This window comes from Bolinopsis microptera, chromosome 13 (assembly GCF_026151205.1).
Source record: "Bolinopsis microptera isolate Bmic1 chromosome 13, MBARI_Bmic_1.0, whole genome shotgun sequence".
Taxonomy (NCBI): Eukaryota; Metazoa; Ctenophora; class Tentaculata; order Lobata; family Bolinopsidae; genus Bolinopsis; species Bolinopsis microptera.
This window is the reverse complement of record NC_087084.1, coordinates 10,131,792-10,152,633: the sequence shown is the minus strand read 5'-3', so window position 1 is coordinate 10,152,633 and position 20,842 is coordinate 10,131,792. Positions and strand designations below refer to the sequence as shown.

Here is a 20,842-nt window from a genome sequence, read left to right as displayed (position 1 = left end):
CCATCTGATCGCTATATAGGTAACGGTGGTAACCATGGTTACTGTGTTAGTGTGTTAAATTCCAATACCAGCGCCACCACCCTGTTACACTTTTCAGACAAGTTTTGGCGAAACATAAGGTGTTTGTAATAGGAGGTGGTCGATCATTCACCCATATTAGTGACAAGAGAAACGCCAATGTTGGACGTGAGGAGAGTGAGGACTCCTCAAACTACATTACATTAATTCCTTCTGTAACGTCCTCAATAAATGTAAATGATTTGTAATGTTGTAATTAGTTTAATATATACCCTTACTTTCTCAGAGAAGTAAGCGGGGTTTTCGGATCAAGAACTAACTCTATATCATTGTTGAACAAAAGGTGAGTTTCAATTTTAGAATTAGCGGGTTATACTTGATACAACCACACAGGAGAGCTAATGCTATACAGTCATCATTGTAATCATTTAAACTTTAATCAATGTTATAACTTTAATCAGTGCAATCTATGAACGTAATAAGTTAAATCCCTTTCAATTTCATTTTAAGCCTTTTTTATGACTTTACAGTTTAAATTGTGGCAAAACAATGATTTTCTGTGTGAAAATTTTCAGTTTGTCCAGATTAGTAGTTTTTGAACAACAAACTTCTTACACTTTATTTTCCTCAGATTATAAACGTTGTCAACTTTAACATCCCTCCAAAGAATATACTGCCACCCTTTCCATTCCTTTTTATCGTCTCTTCCGTTCCCTCCTACGAAGATTGACCTCTGTGACAAAGACAGTTGTTCATGGTTCCATCATCTCAAGTAAAAGATAGCTGCGTTTGCGATATATTCCCGATGGTTACTCGATATTAAAAATTTAGGGTAAATCAATGACTCTCATGTCTTTGTTGAGGATTGAGTTGCTACAACAATTTCGGGTCATAGTGGTATAATCGTTCTACTTACGTTTTTAAATCCAGCTGCACTGCTGTAGTCAGTAATCACTGTCCATAAAAAATGTAAAATTTTAATTAATAAAATATTGCTCCGACATTGTTCCGTATATCTAATTAGGAGTTTCAGTCGTTTCAGCTAGGTTATGTGACCTTAATTAACTTCTGTAAGAAACCCCGATTGGTAGATAAGATGCCAGTATATTATTTTAATCACGCCGAATGCTCGCGATACTTCGCTTGTACAGTGTCCATTGGAGACGTAATCATTATACGTGGCCTTAAACTTCTACCCCGTTCCAGTATCTTCCAGAACAAGTTTTCCCGCTCTGACCGTTGGCGATGTCCAACTACCTTATCTACTCAACGTACCAATTCCCATGGAACGGAGCTCCGATCGCCCCACGACGATAGTCCGCCCCTAATTAACTGGAAATCGGAGACGGGGTCAAGGGAACCTGGCATTGGACCCGGGGTCAGACGCGCCGAGACGCAGAGATCGGGGGACTTCTCTTACAGGCAATTACGTTACGCAGCTCAGCCCTCGCGGAGATCACGGATCCTGGATCTAGAGGACCACGCCGCTATCGCAGATCTCAGAATGCCGACTAGGAGAACTCATACCTCGGATTAGCTCCCAGCAGTTGCAGAAGGACCTCGCTACTTCAGATGCCGCCCCGTCCGGAGACTTCTCTCCTGCTAACGCTTCTTTCCTATCAACGACTGGGTGAGTACTCCTAGAGTGGCCTTAGACTATACCGTGTTAAATTATTCTATCGCTAACAAATGTATGTATCCAATGATTAGTTTATTTACCTTGATGTCAGAAGCTCGATTCTGGCCCCTTAAATAAGCGTACTTCACTAGACTTAAAACATACAAGTATGTGACCTAAGAGGCACTAGCACAGGGACAGTCCTGTGCTATAATTATCATTGACAGTGTTAAGACTGGGAGCCCTCGCGGTTCCCAGCATATAATCGTGGTGCAGGTGGTAATGCACCAGTCCATGAGGTTGGGTGTCACTATATTAGTGGAACTGTACGATCCCAGACCCTGGTGAGACCTGAAGGAGGATATGATCGAGGTAAGTGATAGCCCGCATCTCCTGGCTAATCAGGCAAGATCATATTTCGAGGGCGGTAGGTACGCCCTCGTGGAGCCTATAATAAGTATCCCGACCTAGGTTTTATTAGTGTGTTTCGGTCCACCCCTTTGTAGATATTATCGTTTCAACTGAGCGTTGTGTCTTACAACTTCAAGTACATCAAATTACCTAATTAAATTATTATTGCCTAACTACCTGTCCTTTAGGGCTTTATTAACTTACTAGTGTAACCCGGCCTTCGGCCGGGATTTCACTGCCGCAGTTAAAAGGGTAGGAGCATTTACCCGTTGAGTCAAAACCCGCATTAGGTGAGCAATTCTATTCGGAGTGCCCTCACGTATCCAATGGTATCTTAAAAGCTTAAACAATAGTAATAGTATATTAAACAATAATCAATAGAAATTAACCCTTAACACCACACCCGCCTATCATATTTGTGAACACGCATAACATTGTCGTATGAAAGTATGAACTCTCTCTCTGCATTCCAAACAGTGCCCCCTCCCCTAATGAGATTATAGTATAGACAGCAAATCTTACCCGGGTAACTCAATTACACTAATTATGCAGCTACATATGCGAGCCCCGTAACTCTTACCGTTCTGCTCAAGCCATTTTATGTAACATTTGTGGTACAAAACCATCAATTAAACCACTTACCAACGACCGATTTAAAAAACCTTTATCATTTTACTTCGTCAGAGTTTTGTCGGCACTTTACCGAAAAAATCAGTCACGCAACTCTTACCGTTTTCTTGATTAAGCCGCTCGGAAATTACAAACAGACAGACAGACAGAAAACACACATTCTGGGATTATTAGATAGATTAATATTGGAGACTCTCAGTATATCTACAATTTACCTTAACTGATATGTTAGAATTACTGTTAAACTGTTTTATATTTGACCAATCATAATCAGACTATATCGGGGCATTTTTAACCCAACGATTCAGTTGTTTATTATTCATTTTATTTGCAAAGCTACTTTAATTTGGCGGTTTTGATAATGTGTAAAATCCACAAGGTTATTATATACGATAATCTAACTGCGTATAATGCGATTACACTATTAATAATAGTAGAGTTATAGATTTAGCTACTTTTACGTTGTGTTTTATAGTTATAATAAGCTTCAGAACTCATATACATAATACTAATAGTTTTCTTTGTAATTTAAACTCAACTTTCTAGAAAGAGGTCTGAAAACGAAAATTAGGAATTTCCAAGCATGTTATTTTTCAAATTAATACTTGAATTGCTTTGCGCCATCAGAATATGTAAAGTCTAAGCGGTATATATACAATATAATATGAATACAAATCACTTAGAATACTTTTCTAATAGAGAATAACAAACTCAAAACGTTAATATCGTATTTCTCTTAACACCATAACACTAACAGTATTAGTATTACTATTACTAGATTAGTATTCACTATTACGTCTTATTAATGTTATATTATTGGCGTAATAAAATACCCGGCTTAGTTTTAAGGCTTATATGTACTTAAGCTAGCTAAAACTGATAATAGTTCAAATATTTTCAAAAATCATCATTAATTATACTAATCAAAATTTGAGAATCTCAATAAACTTAATTTATATTTTCATAGAATCAGTCCAAATAAATCCTCCAAGAGATTAATTATCTGATTAGTTTCTTATTTCCTCTAGAGCTCCTGCTTCCTGAAAGGTTGGTATTACCTTTTAAGCTAGGATTTAAACTCGTTCAACATTTAGATGTGCCTAATATGATATGCAACTGTCGTGCGATTAAAAGTCTTATATCTACGACGGTAGAAAAGAAAAAGAAGGTCTAGAAATCTCCTTGGTCATTTAGTATAATCAGTCAAGGACATCATAAGCATAATATTACGTGTAATACATTTAAGCATAATATAAGCATGAAATTGATGATATAATCATTTGTGAAGTTTGTTTTTGTTCTAGGAAAACGATTAAGATTAAACATTTAATAATATCTTTATTTAATAGAGAAACCAGAAAATTAGACATGACCTTGTTTATGGGCGCATTTGGAAGTTGTCCTCGTCAGATTCACTCTGTAGAGGATTAGGAGTCAAGCAGGAGGATTCGGAATTGTTTACAGTGTTATCGTCATTTGTGAAAAGAGAATCAGTTGCCACGATACCGGCCTCAGTTGCCATGATACCGACCTCAGTTGCTATGATACCGGACTCAGTTGTGATGAGAAGGTTGTTATGATTATTTAGAGTATGACTTTCTTGAGGAGAAGCCCGACGGCATGGTCTGTGCGGTAAACCTGTATCTATTTTAGAACGGGCCTGCTTTTTTATCTGCGCAATCTTTTTAGAGTTCGATCCAAATGAGGTCATAAAACTGTTACCAAGGTTACTGTTAGTAGAACTGTTAGAGTGACTCTTAATGAGAGCTGCCCGTCTTAATTCCCTGGATACCCGGCCGTTTCTGCTGCTTGAAGTACTCCGAAGCGATGATAACGAGTTCACTGAACTATGAGACTCAGATTTGGCCAAGAGGTTCGGCCTCTTTTTTAGATTGTTTGGTGACTTTGGACTAAGTCGATCACTATATAACAAATCAGAGCTTTTCGATGAAATTGAAATGTTTGATGCTGACTTTTTAAGTCCTGTCCTATCTTCTGAATCTTTTTTTAGAATTTTGTACGAAAGGTTTTTGGATTGATTGTTACATTTAGCTTCCTTTTTAACGGAAGTGGTGATCCTCTCTTTAGAAAATCTATAAGTACTCTTTCTCGTGTCCAAAGGTTTAGATGACACCTTTGTTAACTTCGTCTTGCCCTCGTGGGGCGATTTACCAAGATCTTTTTTCGTTTTACTCGGAAAAGATTGTCTTTTAGGCAATTTTTTCAGCTTAAGAAGGTTTGATCTTGTGTCAACTTTTGACGTCGCTTCCTTTTTTATTCTTCCGATACTCTTTAAGTTTACATTAACGTGCGGACTTTTGGAGTAAATGCGTTGATCATTACTCTCACTGCTCCTGACACATTCTGAAACTTCAGTTCTGCAATTTTGTATTTCGACACCAGATCTCATGGTATCCTTGCAGCCTTTTTCAGAAACCTTGTTCTTGTTGTGAAGAAAACTGAGTTGCTCCATCAAAGAAAACTCTTCCAAACTGGTTGACATAATAGAATTGAGTCTATCTGGCGAAAAGCAATAGTTGACTGTAACAAACCCACGATCAGTAGGCGGAGAATAACTTTTTGATCTATCAGGAAGTGGACTTATTGAGTAGTAGGGATCTTCCCTGAATATCCGCGGGCTAGCAGATCCGCGTCTTATAGTTGTCTGGATCTCCTCGTTCAGCTCTTCAATAGATTTTATAAACTGGGTACTAGATATTGTCATGCGGTTCATTTTCCGTTGAATTGACTCATCCTCGAGTAGATTTACAGGTAGCTCACCAAAGGTTTTCGCAAACCTTGTTTCTGGAATAGTGAATGGAATATCATAATCGGAACTTGATGTGTCACTTTCCGTGCTTGCACAATCTTTGTTGTCTGGTTTAGAGTTAGGTTCCTCTGTTGGGCAGCTGTCATTTGCACAGTGGTCAGAGGCTTTGTCTTCAACCTTGGTATCAGGAATGATCTGTAGCTCTAAAATTGACTCGTGCAAATCAAAATCGCCAGTTTCAGGGTCTTCGAGACTCATTGTGGCTGGTTCGCCCCCCGCTGAGGGTGAAGCTGACCCCTCGGGAAGATATATTCGGTCTTCATTAGACTCGATTGGTTTCAAGCATGGATCATCATTGTTGTGTTTTGATGGAAGTGGTGTATCTGTGAGAGATGTAGCGTTTTCTTTGATTACATTTTGGATAGGGGGAGTTTCGTCGGACTGAAGCATCTCCTCCGGAGGAGAGGGTTCAGCAGCAGAGATGGACAACAATTTACCCTTTGATTGACCACTTGAGAATCTCGGTCTTTTCCGTTTGTAATTAGTGTTGCTCGTGAGATCATCACATATCGATTTTATTTTGTAGGGAAGTTTCAAGCTTGGAGAGGAGTGACCCATGGGGCCACTTCGCCGCTGATTTGGACTTCTCTGCTTGGGAAAACTTTCTCTCGGTGGCTGGGTAGGACTTGGTCTATTTTTAGTATGGCCTGATTCCCTTTGTTCGTCCCAACTGTCCTCGGAAATCACATATGGTTCAACTATTTTTGTTTCATCCAATGGGGTTTGAAAACTCACTTTCTTAGACGGGGAACTCTTTCCTTTATTCAGAATATTTGGGTTCCCCTCCATTGCTCTACCACTTTCAGGACTCCGATCATTCTTTATCTTAGAATCGATCGGAACTGATGCCAAATCCAATGTTGCTTCTGGCTCAGAAGTAATAAGTTGATCTGGTTCTGACAACTTCCTTTTACCATCGACGAGAGGGATCTGTTTTCCATTTGGCTCCTTAAATGTAATAGGATATGAATCTTTGTTGTTGCTATGTTTGACAGGTTTACGATTCAAAGGTTGTTCTTTCAATGTGTCGCCAGATTTGTTAGCTGGAAGTTTCCTTGTTGATGAATCTTTTAAATGTTTATTTAAAGGCTTATTGAGTTTTATACCATCAAGTTTATTGTTGAGGGGCTGTGTTTCACTGGCAGCTGGAATTACAGAAACATCCAGTGTCAGCATAGGTTTAGAAGTAAGTTTATCTTGTTCGGATGATATGATTATGATCTGCTTATCAACAGGAAGGATGAGCTCTGTGTCTGGCTCTCCAGTTTCAACAAGACCTGACTTCTCGCCAGTTTCTTTAGGCTTACTTGGAGCATGTTCTAATAATATTTTGTTATCACCGTGGGGAGGGATCACCACTTTTGCTGAAACTTTGTTAGTTGTATCTTTAGGGAATTGCTTCATCGTCCTTAATTCATCAGAAGATATCATGTTAGGATTAGCAGGAGGTATGTTATCAGAAGATATCATGTTAGGATTAGCAGGAGGTATGTTATCCGAAGGTATCATGTTAGGATTAGCAGGAGGTATGTTATCAGAAGATATCATGTTAGCATTAGCAGGAGGTATGTTATCAGAAGATATCATGTTAGCATTAGCAGGAGGTATGTTATCAGAAGATATCATGTTAGGATTAGCAGGAGGTATGTTATCAGAAGATATCATGTTAGCATTAGCAGGAGGTATGCTATCAGAAGATATCATGTTAGGATTAGCAGGAAGTATGCTATCAGAAGATATCATGTTAGGATTAGCAGGAGGTATATTATCAGAAGATATCACGTTAGGATTAGCAGGAGGTATGTTATCAGAAGATATCACGTTAGGATTAGCAGGAGGTATGTTATCAGAAGATATCAGGTTAGCATTAGCAGGAGGTATGTTATCAGAAGATATCATGTTAGGATTAGCAGGAGGTATGTTATCAGAAGATATCATGTTAGGATTAGCAGGAGGTATGTTATCAGAAGATATCATGTTAGGATTAGCAGGAGGTATGTTATCAGAAGGTATCATGTTAGGATTAGCAGGAGGTATGTTATCAGAAGATATCATGTTAGGATTAGCAGGAGGTATGTTATCAGAAGATATCATGTTAGGATTAGCAGGAGGTATGTTATCAGAAGATATCATGTTAGGATTAGCAGGAGGTATGTTATCAGAAGGTATCATGTTAGGATTAGCAGGAGGTATGTTATCAGAAGATATCATGTTAGGATTAGCAGGAGGTATGTTATCCGAAGGTATCATGTTAGGATTAGCAGGAGGTATGTTATCAGAAGATATCATGTTAGCATTAGCAGGAGGTATGTTATCAGAAGATATCATGTTAGGATTAGCAGGAGGTATGTTATCAGAAGATATCATGTTAGGATTAGCAGGAGGTATGTTATCCGAAGGTATCATGTTAGGATTAGCAGGAGGTATGTTATCAGAAGATATCATGTTAGCATTAGCAGGAGGTATGTTATCAGAAGATATCATGTTAGCATTAGCAGGAGGTATGTTATCAGAAGATATCATGTTAGGATTAGCAGGAGGTATGTTATCAGAAGATATCATGTTAGCATTAGCAGGAGGTATGTTATCAGAAGATATCATGTTAGGATTAGCAGGAGGTATGTTATCAGAAGATATCATGTTAGGATTAGCAGGAGGTATGTTATCAGAAGATATCATGTTAGGATTAGCAGGAGGTATGTTATCAGAAGGTATCATGTTAGGATTAGCAGGAGGTATGTTATCAGAAGATATCATGTTAGGATTAGCAGGAGGTATGTTATCAGAAGATATCATGTTAGGATTAGCAGGAGGTATGTTATCCGAAGGTATCATGTTAGCATTAGCAGGAGGTATGTTATCAGAAGATATCATGTTAGGATTAGCAGGAGGTATGTTATCAGAAGATATCATGTTAGGATTATCAGGAGGTATGTTATCAGAAGATATCATGTTAGGATTAGCAGGAGGTATGTTATTCGAAGGTATCATGTTAGGATTAGCAGGAGGTATGTTATCAGAAGATATCATGTTAGCATTAGCAGGAGGTATGCTATCAGAAGATATCATGTTAGGATTAGCAGGAGGTATGTTATCAGAAGATATCATGTTAGGATTAGCAGGAGGTATGCTATCAGAAGATATCATGTTAGGATTATCAGGAGGTATGTTATCAGAAGATATCATGTTAGGATTAGCAGGAGGTATGTTATCAGAAGATATCATGTTAGGATTAGCAGGAGGTATGTTATCAGAAGATATCATGTTAGGATTAGCAGGAGGTATGTTATCAGAAGATATCATGTTAGGATTAGCAGGAGGTATGCTATCAGAAGATATCATGTTAGGATTAGCAGGAGGTATGTTATCCGAAGGTATCATGTTAGGATTAGCAGGAGGTATGTTATCAGAAGATATCATGTTAGGATTAGCAGGAGGTATGCTATCAGAAGATATCACGTTAGGATTAGCAGGAGGTATGTTATCAGAAGATATCATGTTAGGATTAGCAGGAGGTATGTTATCAGAAGATATCATGTTAGGATTAGCAGGAGGTATGTTATCAGAAGATATCATGTTAGGATTAGCAGGAGGTATGTTATCAGAAGATATCATGTTAATATTAGCAGGAGATATGTTATCAGAAGATATCATGTTTTCATCTGGAGGAATCAACTCTCTTTCTGGTTCTTCAGTTTCGACAGAATCTGAATCTTTGTTTTTATTTGCTGCATTTGAGCATTCTTTGGAAAGAGTCATGCCTTTTGAACGATAAGGTTTATCACTGAGAGACTGTTCTTCAGTTGTGTTGTCAAGTTCAGCATCATTTTGATCTGATTCAGTGCAAGGTTGGTCAACTAGAAATTTGTTAGATTTTGGTTTGGATGACTGCCGAGGATTGGAAGGATGTTTACTGACTATTTTATCATCTGATTTGGTAAACGAAGGTTCAGTGATCCTAGTAACCAAGCTATTGGCTGCCACACTAGTATCTGGCCTGGCAAGAGAATCACTGTGCTCAGAGTTAAAGTCGGAACCTTCGTCTCTCTCTTCGTTTTTTGGATTTACCAACTTATTCCTATCATCACCTGGCTTTCTTTTAGAAGACTGATCGTTTCCCAACTCGGGAATACTTGCACTTTCGTAAGCTTCATCCGACGTTTTTGGAGAGATTAAACGATCATCCGGTGTATCAGCCTTTTTACTTGGCCAGAACTGTTTACGAATTACCTCTGTTAAGGTGGAATTGGTATTTTCTAGTGTCTCACCGACGTGAGGAGTAGATGGCTTCCTATTATTCTTAGTACTCAAAGAAGGGGTTTGTTTGATTATTCCATTTTTGGACAGGCGGTTAACTTTTGAAGTAGACAGACGTCTGCTTGGTTTCGTTGAAGGTTGTGAGCTAGTTAGCATTTTGTCAGGTTTTTTGTCTTTTACGACTTGTTTCGGTTGCGGAGGTTTCTTGGTTTTAGAATCACAAGGTCCAGACCCAGAATTATCATTGTCCTCCGGCTTTTTGTTAGCTAAATTAATTGTTGACCCATCGCTATAAATTTTACCAGGAATTGAACCTGATTTTTGTGATTTTTCCGAAATTGAAGCTTTTTTAACCAAATCATGAGTTCGATTTGAAGAGGAAATTCTTTTCTTCATTGTGTCGCCAGAATCATCTGTTTCACTTAGCTTCAAAATATCATTTTTCACAGCATCATCTTTCAACTTGATTTCGGGAGATTTTTTTCTCTGCGTATCATTGCGAGGAACAGCTTGCCATTTCACTGTATTTGCAGATTTACCATCCGATAATTCATCAGTTGGTGATTTAATTGTGTCACCAGGATGGGAAACGTTATTCGTGATGTCACTAGCTTTAGAGAAAAGTGTGGGGGATTCTGGTTGCATTTTAGGAATTATACCAGGAGTTTGGAACTGCTCCTCAGCTTTGTTGCCTTGATAAAATTTTGAAGAATCTCCACTTCTCATATCATTAAGCTGAGGTGTGCTGGAAGTCTTTTCTATAATGTCGTCAGATTTACAGTTGGAATGTTTTGATTGACCAACTTGTGTTTCATGATGTTTTCTGATGACCGATTGTTCGTTTTCTGGTTTAGAAAAGTCTCCGTAATCTTTTCCCTCAGGCTTGTTGTCAATAGACTTGGTTTCTTTTGTAAGAGCAGACTTCAGAATATGATGGTCATCAACTTTATTACCAACCAGAAGCGTGTCACTGATAGATGCATCAGCAGATTTCCACACATGGTCCGGGGGATACTTTCCATGTTTATCACCATGGTTACCTGGGAATAGATTGTTGTCTTCTGTAAGGCCAGGGTTTCTCTTCAAATCATTGGCACGATGGTACGTTTGGGGTGAAGAGAGATTTCCTTCTTTAGAAGTACCCGGTGGCTGCATGATTGGATCCTGGCACCGTTGCTTTCTGTCACTTGATGAAAATAATTTTGTTTCTTCCTTGTTATGAACACTTGGTGAGGATGGATTAATTATCTGCTCCTGAGTAAGATCGAGTTTAGGCTTGTTACTGTCTTCAAAAGAATCAAGCGATTCTTCATGAGTGTTAAAATATTCTATAACTCTATTTTTAGAGATTTGTGCAACTTCAACTTCTGCTATTGAGACTTCACCTTCCCGTATCATATCCTTTGGTAACGGACCTTCAGTAACAACACTTGGAAAGATGTTATCTGCAACTGTAAATTCGTTCCGCGGACTGACATCTCCCACATTGCTTCTTTCTTTGACTTTAACTAATAAATCGTGGCTGTCTCTTGGATTTTGGGCTTGTTTGTCATAAAACGTAGTGCCAGAGATCATAACTTCACGCTCGTCTTGAATACCATACAGCCCTACAATAAGTGGTTCATACTTGGCAACACTAACTTGTGTTGCCTGCAGCAAATTACAACTGGTTACTGAACTAAAGGACCCTGATATTGTTGTGCCCTGTCCAGTATCCGGAGGCTCCGGAGGGTGTGGTGGTTGTGTAAAATTCAGCTCGACCAAACTGCTCTGATCTGAAAAGAAAACCTTTCTGGAAACTGTATATCTGATTATCTGCCGTTTCTGACCTGATATGCTGCTGTTGCTAATTTCTGATTTTCCTTAAAGAAGCTATAAATAGATATAAAATCAAGCCGTTAAGAACCTTACCTCTCTGAACTGCTCCAGCAGGGGAACCAGCCCTCCTCACTCCTCCCTCATTACCCGCTCTTGAACCAGGTGATGAACGACCAGTGTTGTTACCTTGCTTGCAGATGGACATTTTAGGCTTTGCCACCGAAACTCCGCCTCTGAAAATATAGCAGGTTAAAAGAAGATTCGAGAACTCGTTAAACCAAGACGTGATGATTACACGACACATACTTCCTTACCAGGAATTTATTTTGTAACTTTAAAAACGAATAATTAAATTGTCCTCATTGACAATAACAAGATATTTACCTCGAATTAGAAACAAGGGTTGGTTGACCAGCACCTCTGATCCCCCTAGGACTGGCGACTCTAACACGTGGCTCCCCACGTGATCCACCACGTGACCCACCACGTGACCCACCACGTGGGCTTGCTTGTCGTGATCCACCATATGGGCTTGCTTTCCGTCTGTTATAGTAGAGAGTGGGTGCTTTCGTTAGATTTGACAAATAAATAAAAATAAATAAAGAAAAGATAACTTCGAATTAAGTAATACAAACATTTCAGGAATATGCCCACCTTATTGTCTCAGTAACAATAGTCTCCTCCACTACCTCCTCCACTCCCCCTCCTGGACCCACACTTCTGGGACTGTATTGCATACCCGGGGGTGTTCTCATCAGATCACAACCAGCGGTTACTGTTATGTTGGTGTTGCCACGAGGAGAGCTAGGTCGGGTGGGAACTGTGTGGGTGATGTGATAAGGATGTTATAACCGTTGGGATTGTACTGGCTATTTACTGGAGCTATGGTTCGGAAATCGAGTAACACAATTTCAAATCATTATTTCCAGAAAATATAGGAAGGTAACAAAAATATGCCACAATTCAGAAATTTTAGTTTATAGTGTTTGTTGAAGAAGACACGCCTCTGTTTCAATTAAAATATATAAATTTGAACGAACCTCGCCTGGCACTGATTGCAGAACGCTGGTTAACAACACCACTCTTGGTAATGGTGGTGGAGGGTCTGTAACCACTCTTGGTAATGGTGGTGGAGGGTCTGTAACCACTCTTGACCCTTTGCGGGCTTCTTATTGTACCTCTCTGTAAAAGGATGAGAGTTAGGGGAGGGAGGAAAGAACTTAAAAGTAACAAGAAGGTACAATGTACATATTACACTGTTTTTGTTTTTGTTCGCCATCATGGAGATGGAGTGATACGCCGGTCATATTTAAAGTATAAACACTTACTTGGAGTGAAAAATGAAAAAGAAAAAAAGGAACTTTCCCTACCTCACAAGTACATGGAACAATGTTTTCGAAACGCGGGTAAGGTTGGATTTTACACCCAAAAGTTTGTTCTATGCATTCCAAACACAACGGTTCACTGTCAAATTCCATTCCTTTTATAGTTTGCGCCTCAATTTCAACCTCAGGAATGATTTAAGATGAATTTGTTTGTAAAACTGAGTGGAGACTCTCACTTTGTCCCAAAATATCAATTATATTGTAAATTAAAAACTGCACGGTACATTAGCATTGGACCGTATGCTGTAGGGAATCGAAAAAACACAAAATAGCCAGTTTTATAATTTTTTTTAAAACCGTAACGAAAATCTGATAAAAAATAACGTAACATTTTAAAACCTTCTCAATAAATCCTGATATGGGCTTGATGTCACAGTTAGTACTGACTCTCATCTTTCTCTTTGGAATAGTTACACTCATTATCGAACCACTTGGTTTTCTCTCTCGAGCAGGCTTGTCAACAGGTTTGGGGGTTTCAAAAGAATGCTCATATGTTTTAGTGCAGTTTGGGATTTTGAGGGCTATTTTTGGAGATTTAGATGGTGTTTTTCGCTGTATAGTTTTTACTTTCTTCGCCTGAAATTAGCATTAAACTGAAATACAAACAAAAAGCAAAAAAAGTTTCCGGATTAAATTTTTTAATTTGTGTACAGTGTAAGTCGGTTAAAACAAATTGGAGAAAAATTCTCAAAAAAAAGAACTTGACAATTATAAGTTACCCTGCGGGTTAAATTTTGATTCTTCATCGTCTTGGGAATAGGATAAATTTGTTCATTTTATCCAATTAACATATTAATTACGAAAGCTTAAAATAGAACACAAGAGTAACATTAAATTTCATTATTTAAGAAAATCCATTTTTAGTACTGCAACACGAAGCTGCAACAAGCCAAGAATATCACCTACCTTGATAACGGGACTGTCACTATCACTGGAAGAGGAGGAGGAGGAAGAGGAGGAAGAGGAAGAGGAAGAGGAGGAAGAGGAGTCAACAGGTGTGTTGATAACTGTAGAGTTGGTCTGATACATTTGAGGAATAGTTGTAGTGGTGTTAGTGTAGTTGACTGGTCCCTGGAGGAGAAAGTATCTGGATTAAATGGTATCAGAAGAGGTCACTCAACATTAGGTAACATGTATGTAGAGGCAGCATTTAGGAGCGAAATCATAAAATTCGTCCTGCGTTCGCGTGTTTCACGATTTTTCGCAATAGAAAAATAGCACATTTATTAATCCCGTTGTAAGAACTTAGGTTGTAACAACCTATCAAATCATTTCTTATCTTAACAGATTATGAGTTTTTTGGGTTTAACTTTTAACTTTTAACGTCAATAGATCTAAAATATTACCTGCTGGCCGGGCATCATTATCATTTGCCAGTTATTGTTGGTCTGATGCCACTCTAGGGGCTCATCCTCAACTACATGCGCTGTAACTATCGGTACCTGCAACATTTATTAGAACGGTAATACCACTTTCCATCCTCCATCTTGATACTCATCAAAGTTATCTAAATATTAATCAAGGCTAATGTGTTGATGATTGATACTCATTACTCAATTGGTATCAAATCGCCTTTAATAGATAATTAAGGGGGAAAAGCCGATCAGTGAAAATTGAATAAAAATATCGTACCTTGATGTAAGTTTTCTTGTGGACGATCCTTTGTCGAGGTATGGGTGGCATCTGTTGTTGAGGAGCTGCTAGGATTATAGGGTGAGGAGGAGGAGCTGGACTCGGCATGTGGATCTGACGGAATGATTGGGGGATTAATTGTTAACTTTATATAGTACATATTATCATTATATTCTCATGATTATAGCATAACTAAGTTCGATATACAAACTTTAAACACTCACAATTTCTTCAACTTCCTCGCTAGAAGAACTAGAAGAGGGTTGAATGAGAATGGGTGCTTTTGGTTTCTTAGCCTTTTTGGGCTTCTTTGGCTTCTTTGGTTTCTTTGGTTTCTTCTTCTTCTTTGGCTATGAGTCATAAGATTTAAGACTTCTGACTTATAATGAAAGGCAGAGAAGTGAGAACGATGGATATGTCACGTGACACGAACAGTTTATACTTTATTAATAATACACCCGACACAAAGTACAACTTGAACTACTATTCATGTTGTTTATGTTAAACACTGCAAAGTTAAAACTGAAACCTGTTTCTCCAAGTAGTGCATGATTACACTCTGAGCAACCCTCTCCATCCCGGCTCCGAGAGGGGTTTTACCGTCCGGACCTGGAACTCCGGGTCCGTCTGAGTCACTGCTACTGCTACTACTACTGCTGCTACTACTGCTGCTGCTGCTGCTGTAAGTGGTATTAGTTAAGGTAAGGGCCGGTTATTATATTCCGAGATTTTCATGACTTGAGGGAACAGGTCGAAGTTGTTTTAACGATTCGAAATTTCAACGCACATGTTAAATATCTAGTCCAGTAGTAAAAACTTCATTAAATCAGTCTAAAAACAAGAATTGCTGACGAAGAAAGAAATGTAAACCTGCTGCTGGAAGAAGATGAGCTTGAACTCGGTTGTATCTGTATAACCTTCTTAGGCTTCTTCGGCTTTTTCTAAAAGAAGTACCCAAAATGTTATTTGTTCCAATGAAGGTACGTAAAAATTAATAAAATATTAAGCAGTGTGTTGATACCATAAACATAGTACTATAGTATTATAAGTATTCAGAAAAGTTAAAAAATATTCCAGAAACCCTTCTGATGATTCTTGTGACGGGAGAACTGGATTGGTTCTTTGACTCCGTCTGAGAAAATGTGTTGGTAGGGATGGTTTTTGCTGTTAGAAAATATTCGCGGTTTCAGTTGTAACAATTTAAAATGTGCTGCTAGCTCCACCCCGAATTATTTGTACCGAAAAACTAAAATTACGTAACTAATATTATCCCGTTTAACGACAATCACATCTTGCAGAAAGAACTAACGTTGCTGAAGTTGAGTTGAGGGAAGGCACCAGGAGATGAAGTGACTATCTGAGGCTGAACGACTTGGAAAGTAGTGGGTAGTTGGGGTCCGGGAGAGAAGTTCATCATTGGAGGTTGGGGTCCAGGAGAGAAGTTCATCATCTGAGGTTGGAGTCCGGGTGAACAGTTCATCATTTGAGGTCTGCCTTCGTCCGAGGATGAGGAACTAGATGAGGAGCTGGACGAGGAACTGCTGAGGATTATTTTAAATTAAATAAATACATGAAGCACTAGAAGAATTTGCAGTAATTGGACCATTTTTTACATAATTAAAAACCCTTTCCTCGTGACTTGTAACAACAAAAAGCATATCTATTATCTATGTTGAAATAAGTTAAAAGTATTTCCAAACCTGCTGCTGCTGCTGCTACTAGAGCTGCTGACTGATTTCTTTACTCGGTGTTTCCGTTTGACTCTGCCATGTTTGCTACTGCTGCAACTTCGGTTGGGCGAGACGGTCAGGAAAGGAATTATCTCCGGATCATAATTACTACGTCCTGAGAAATGATATTATTTAAATAATGTGGGAGGAGAGTAGCCTGATGATTGTAAGTGAATCGAGGAAGTCAAAGTGAGAAAAGATTTCATTTGCTGCTAAACTCTGTTTCCTAACCGAAGGGAGAGGAAGCCGCTCTCCAGCACCCGCCACCAGAAGAACAAGGACAAGGACTACAGTTACAGGAACGTCTCTTTTTCTTCCTCTGTCTGGATCTTCTTCCTCCACTTCCATCTGAAATTACGGGATGTTTATCAGTGTGGGTGAGATTATAGGGTGGGTGAGATTATACTTATAAGGGGTCATTCATAAAAGTGAGTATATATATATACTCGAGGATATAATTATAGTTATACTCGTAAGCCAGATACCGTCACAGCTCTTATAACGGATCACTAGATTTACCAATTCATAAACAAGTACAACAACTATAATAGTGATTTGGCAATTGAAACACCTTAGCCCTGCACGTGATGTGGTAACCTTGGAGAATGAACAAGATCAACGGTTCCCGCCTCCCGTCGATTTATAAAGGATATCCCTCAGGGGCACTTTTATTGTGGTGCGAGTGATTTATCAGTTCTACCTTAACGCTGAGTTAAACTGGTGACTTATCTCCTATCTGATAAATACGAAGTATCCGCGTGTACAAATGGAAGTATCAAACTCGGTAATATGCGATAACAAATGTAAACAAAAGAAAAGCGTCTGATCAGGACAGTGCGCGCGTGCTGCGGGATTGGCCAATAGTGCGTCACGTGATTTTGATGACAGACACAGGATTGGTTGCGTAGTTCAATATCAGTTATCGGAGCATGTCAACTTATAGTTATTATATGCCCTATTTTCTATTTCGTGGTGCGGCTACCTTCAGTGCGCCTGTCTGCGTGGTGAAAATCCTGGTATGTTTCTTGTATCAATAATTTCATGTGATTGTAAGATTTATTTGCTGTGTTAAATTTGTTGGTGGCAAATGCAATCTTCCATCGATGTTTTATTTGCTTATCTTTGTAATTGTATCATCATAATGACGGCGGGCAAAAAGAGGTATTATGATGGCAATTATTTCCTCGATTTACTGAGTATATCTAGTACTACTCGCTCTATGAGTAAGTACGATTTGAGCATGAGTCGCTGTAATCTGTAATGTAGTCAACTGTCAAGACTTAAATCCGCTAAGTCAAGACTTACATCGTTTGTTTTAAATCAGGACATTATTTTAAAACACCATGTACATCCACTAAGTGAGTTTTAGTGAGCCAAAGTTTTAAGCCAGTTAGCCAGAGATCTGAGCCAGTAATCCATAAATCTATTGATTATTTGTTAAAGAAATTGACCTAAATCAGCAGATTTGTTGAATATTGCGGCACATTATGAAGTAATTTTAAGAATAAGTGGGTTTGATATTTTAGTTGGGGCACTATATTGTTGAATATTGCGGTCTTCTGTGTTTTATTTCTTCTAATACAAATTGATACAATTAATTTTGTTCATTGCTATTGAGGGATTTGACTTCGTTTCAGTTTATTTTCCTGCAAAACTGAGATTAAAAATGATTGAGTAGCAAAGTGTCTCATCAGTTGTACATTGTAACGTATTAATTGTTCACAGTAAACAGTTCATTTAGCTTACAATATTTGTTGTCCTTACCATTCTTGATAGGTCTATCTTCAGGTGTATTCCGTCCGTCCTTTATGTCGGTCACCTCCGGTTTGTCGGTCAGTTTGTCGGTCAGTTTGTCGGTATCGACGGTCAATTCCACTGGCTCACCCGCCTATGAAATGTTTTATTTTCACGATTTCCTGGTTCAATATGCGCTATAATCTGCACCATTATAAGACTGTGCTCAAACACAAGTTTCCTTGTGTGTTCTGATATACCTAACATAACCATTTTACATATTATTATATTATTATACCATATTATATGCCTTAATTACACTAAGAGGAGAAGATGACAATTAAAACCCGGAATTTACTTTGAATACAATTAGTTGCATATTTATTATTTATTTTGGTTGAGTTTCATATAGCATACAAAGCTTTTTATGAAACGGACAAATGGCTTATTAAGATATTTAATGAAATCAGTAAAGCTTTAATGAGATACCTCGACATATTCCACTATCTCGACTATCTCTGTTTCATTTCTGAGTTCTGGACTGCTGGCTCTAGAGCTAGATTTAGAACCACCGTTATCAGCCGGCTTGCTGTTGGTCACAACCTCCTTCACAAGATAATATTCTTACAATTTACGTCGTTTGGAAATATTACAAGATTTTAGAATACCAAGAGTATATTAGATTAGGTATATACTATATGAATATGAAAAAGCATTTTTGGCCGAATATTATACCAGCCTTCATTACTATATAGTATGTAATCACAAATTTTTCCAGGGACCTAATTTAATTTTTACTCTTAACAGATTATATAATTAGGGGTGTTCCAACTTCATTAACTCGCATTTTTTATTCAGCTTTTATGTAAATAGTCTCATATAAATTGCGGTTATAATAAAATTAGAAAGGTAGAATATTGCGGACGAAATGAGAATCTCTACCGACTACCCACGATGATGCATGGTAATCTATGATCGAGATAAACCCACTCACGAACAAAGAAACATTTTAATATAATTAGATAGGATTGTTAAAGTTATTAATGGAATTAACAAAGCTTTACCTCGGAATATTCCACTATTTCGACTATCTCTGTATCATTTCTAAGTTCTGGACTGCTTGCTCTAGAGCTAGCTTTAGATCCATCATGGTTATCAGCCGGCCTTGTAGTCACAATTTCCTGGATAAATAAGTGGTTTAGGAATGAATGTGGCGTTTTAAAATAAGTTAAAATATCAAGACTATGGCTATTAGAAGGTGTTGTGTCACGTGTGGGCCTGATTTATATTGTACTGGGTACACTTCATCACTGTGTTTTAACAATTTGAATTTGGAATAATTAGAATATAAACAAATTTATATCACATATCGGCTTCATGGCTTAGTTGGTTAAAGCGCCTGTCTAGTAAACAGGAGATCCCGAGTTCGAATCTCGGTGAAGCCTTTTGCTAACACAAAATCCGTTTTTCCTGTCGATTTATAAATCACTCTGCAAGGCAGCGAAAAATTGCGTTGATATGGGAATCATGTCCATGATGCTTTTATGGTGTCGAATTTCTATGTGCATAATTAGGATTAAATGATAAGAGTTTCCATAAATTATGAAATATCCTCGTAGTACACATAACTCATAAGTCATAATGTGAAGCACATTCTAAAGTTTAAATAAGTGCTAAGAGCTGTTAAGAAAGAATCATCAGTGATAAGATTAAGGTATACTTAATAGTTAATACTGCACAGTGCAGAGTGCACACTACTTCCGTATCTCTTTTAGCCGATCAGTTAAATAATTATATCATTAAATTATGTACAATGTACAATGTACATTCCACAATCATGGAATTCAGAAAATTGTAAGCATTAACCACTACACTGCTCACTGCTTGTAGGTCAAGTGAAGCAAGTTGAGTTACTGGAGCATTGTCAAACATTAATTACACCCTTTTAATACTTCGTTGCTCAGCGCCTTCCTGGCTCAGTTGGTTAGAGCGTCAGTCTCATAATCTGAAGGTCGTGAGTTCGAGCCTCACGGAGGGCAATAATTTTGTGGTAATCTGATTATGTTTACTGCCCTTATTTAGTTTTTATGTTTATCGAAAACTTACACATAAATATTTATTAAATAATTGAATAAGAATAAAATTTCCCAATAAAGTTCGAATTAGATAGATGCTTGTTCCACTGTTTCCAGAAGAAAATGCGGGGGCATTTGAAATGGCCCGAATTAATTCATACTGGTCAGCAAACTTGGTTCAAAGTTCAATCCATCGTGAAGTTATTAGCTCTATCAAGATTCTTTCTCCTATCATTGTTAACTATTTTTTGTTACCACATTGATGAAACCATCTAACTCGATGAAACCAATTAATTTATTCTTTAGATTAGCTGACTACAGATTTAATCAACATATTAACTCACCACTATTTCCTCTATCTCTTCGACAATCTCTTCCTCGTACTCGTCGGACGATCCCATCCTATCAAGAAAAAAAATTAGAATTGCCTGTAAACATTTTCGGTTGCAAAAATGGTATCTTTCTATTATGTTTTCTAAATACAAATCCAATCTTTAAAAAGCTCCATCACAGAAATAGTGTATGACTCAAGTCACGTGTTCTTACTGACAAGTGAAACTAACAGGGCTCCTCATGTAGAGGATGAAGAAATCACACGAGAAGCTAATTGCGGCAGTCAGCAGGGTGAGTAGCTTATAATCTTACACCATATAAGGTAGTGTTACTATGGTAACAACGGGAAGTGGGGAACACAACCTTTTAAA

At 38.1% G+C, this 20,842-nt stretch overlaps 1 protein-coding gene and 2 non-coding genes across 3 annotated transcripts; 2 read left to right on the top strand and 1 right to left on the bottom strand.

Moving 5' to 3' along the window:
• Positions 1–4,055: 4,055 nt before the first annotated feature.
• LOC134824772 (uncharacterized) lies at positions 4,056–20,539 on the bottom strand. The gene is made up of 22 exons (XM_063836748.1): positions 20,483–20,539; positions 19,128–19,244; positions 18,553–18,669; positions 18,094–18,217; positions 16,561–16,677; positions 16,300–16,444; positions 15,909–16,140; positions 15,681–15,731; positions 15,470–15,540; positions 15,129–15,279; positions 14,824–14,949; positions 14,600–14,713; positions 14,314–14,409; positions 13,874–14,038; positions 13,307–13,543; positions 12,623–12,764; positions 12,237–12,402; positions 11,676–11,815; positions 10,424–11,539; positions 9,596–9,739; positions 5,255–9,340; positions 4,056–4,216 (listed from the first exon to the last, which is right to left on the bottom strand). The coding sequence occupies exons 1-22, from the start codon at positions 20,537–20,539 to the stop codon at positions 4,056–4,058; spliced, it is 7,875 nt and encodes a 2,624-aa protein (XP_063692818.1).
• Trnat-agu (transfer RNA threonine (anticodon AGU)) lies at positions 19,435–19,508 on the top strand. Its single transcript has one exon. It is a non-coding gene; the product is annotated as a tRNA-Thr (tRNA).
• On the top strand, positions 20,029–20,102 carry Trnam-cau (transfer RNA methionine (anticodon CAU)). Its single transcript has one exon. It is a non-coding gene; the product is annotated as a tRNA-Met (tRNA).
• Positions 20,540–20,842: the final 303 nt, after the last annotated feature.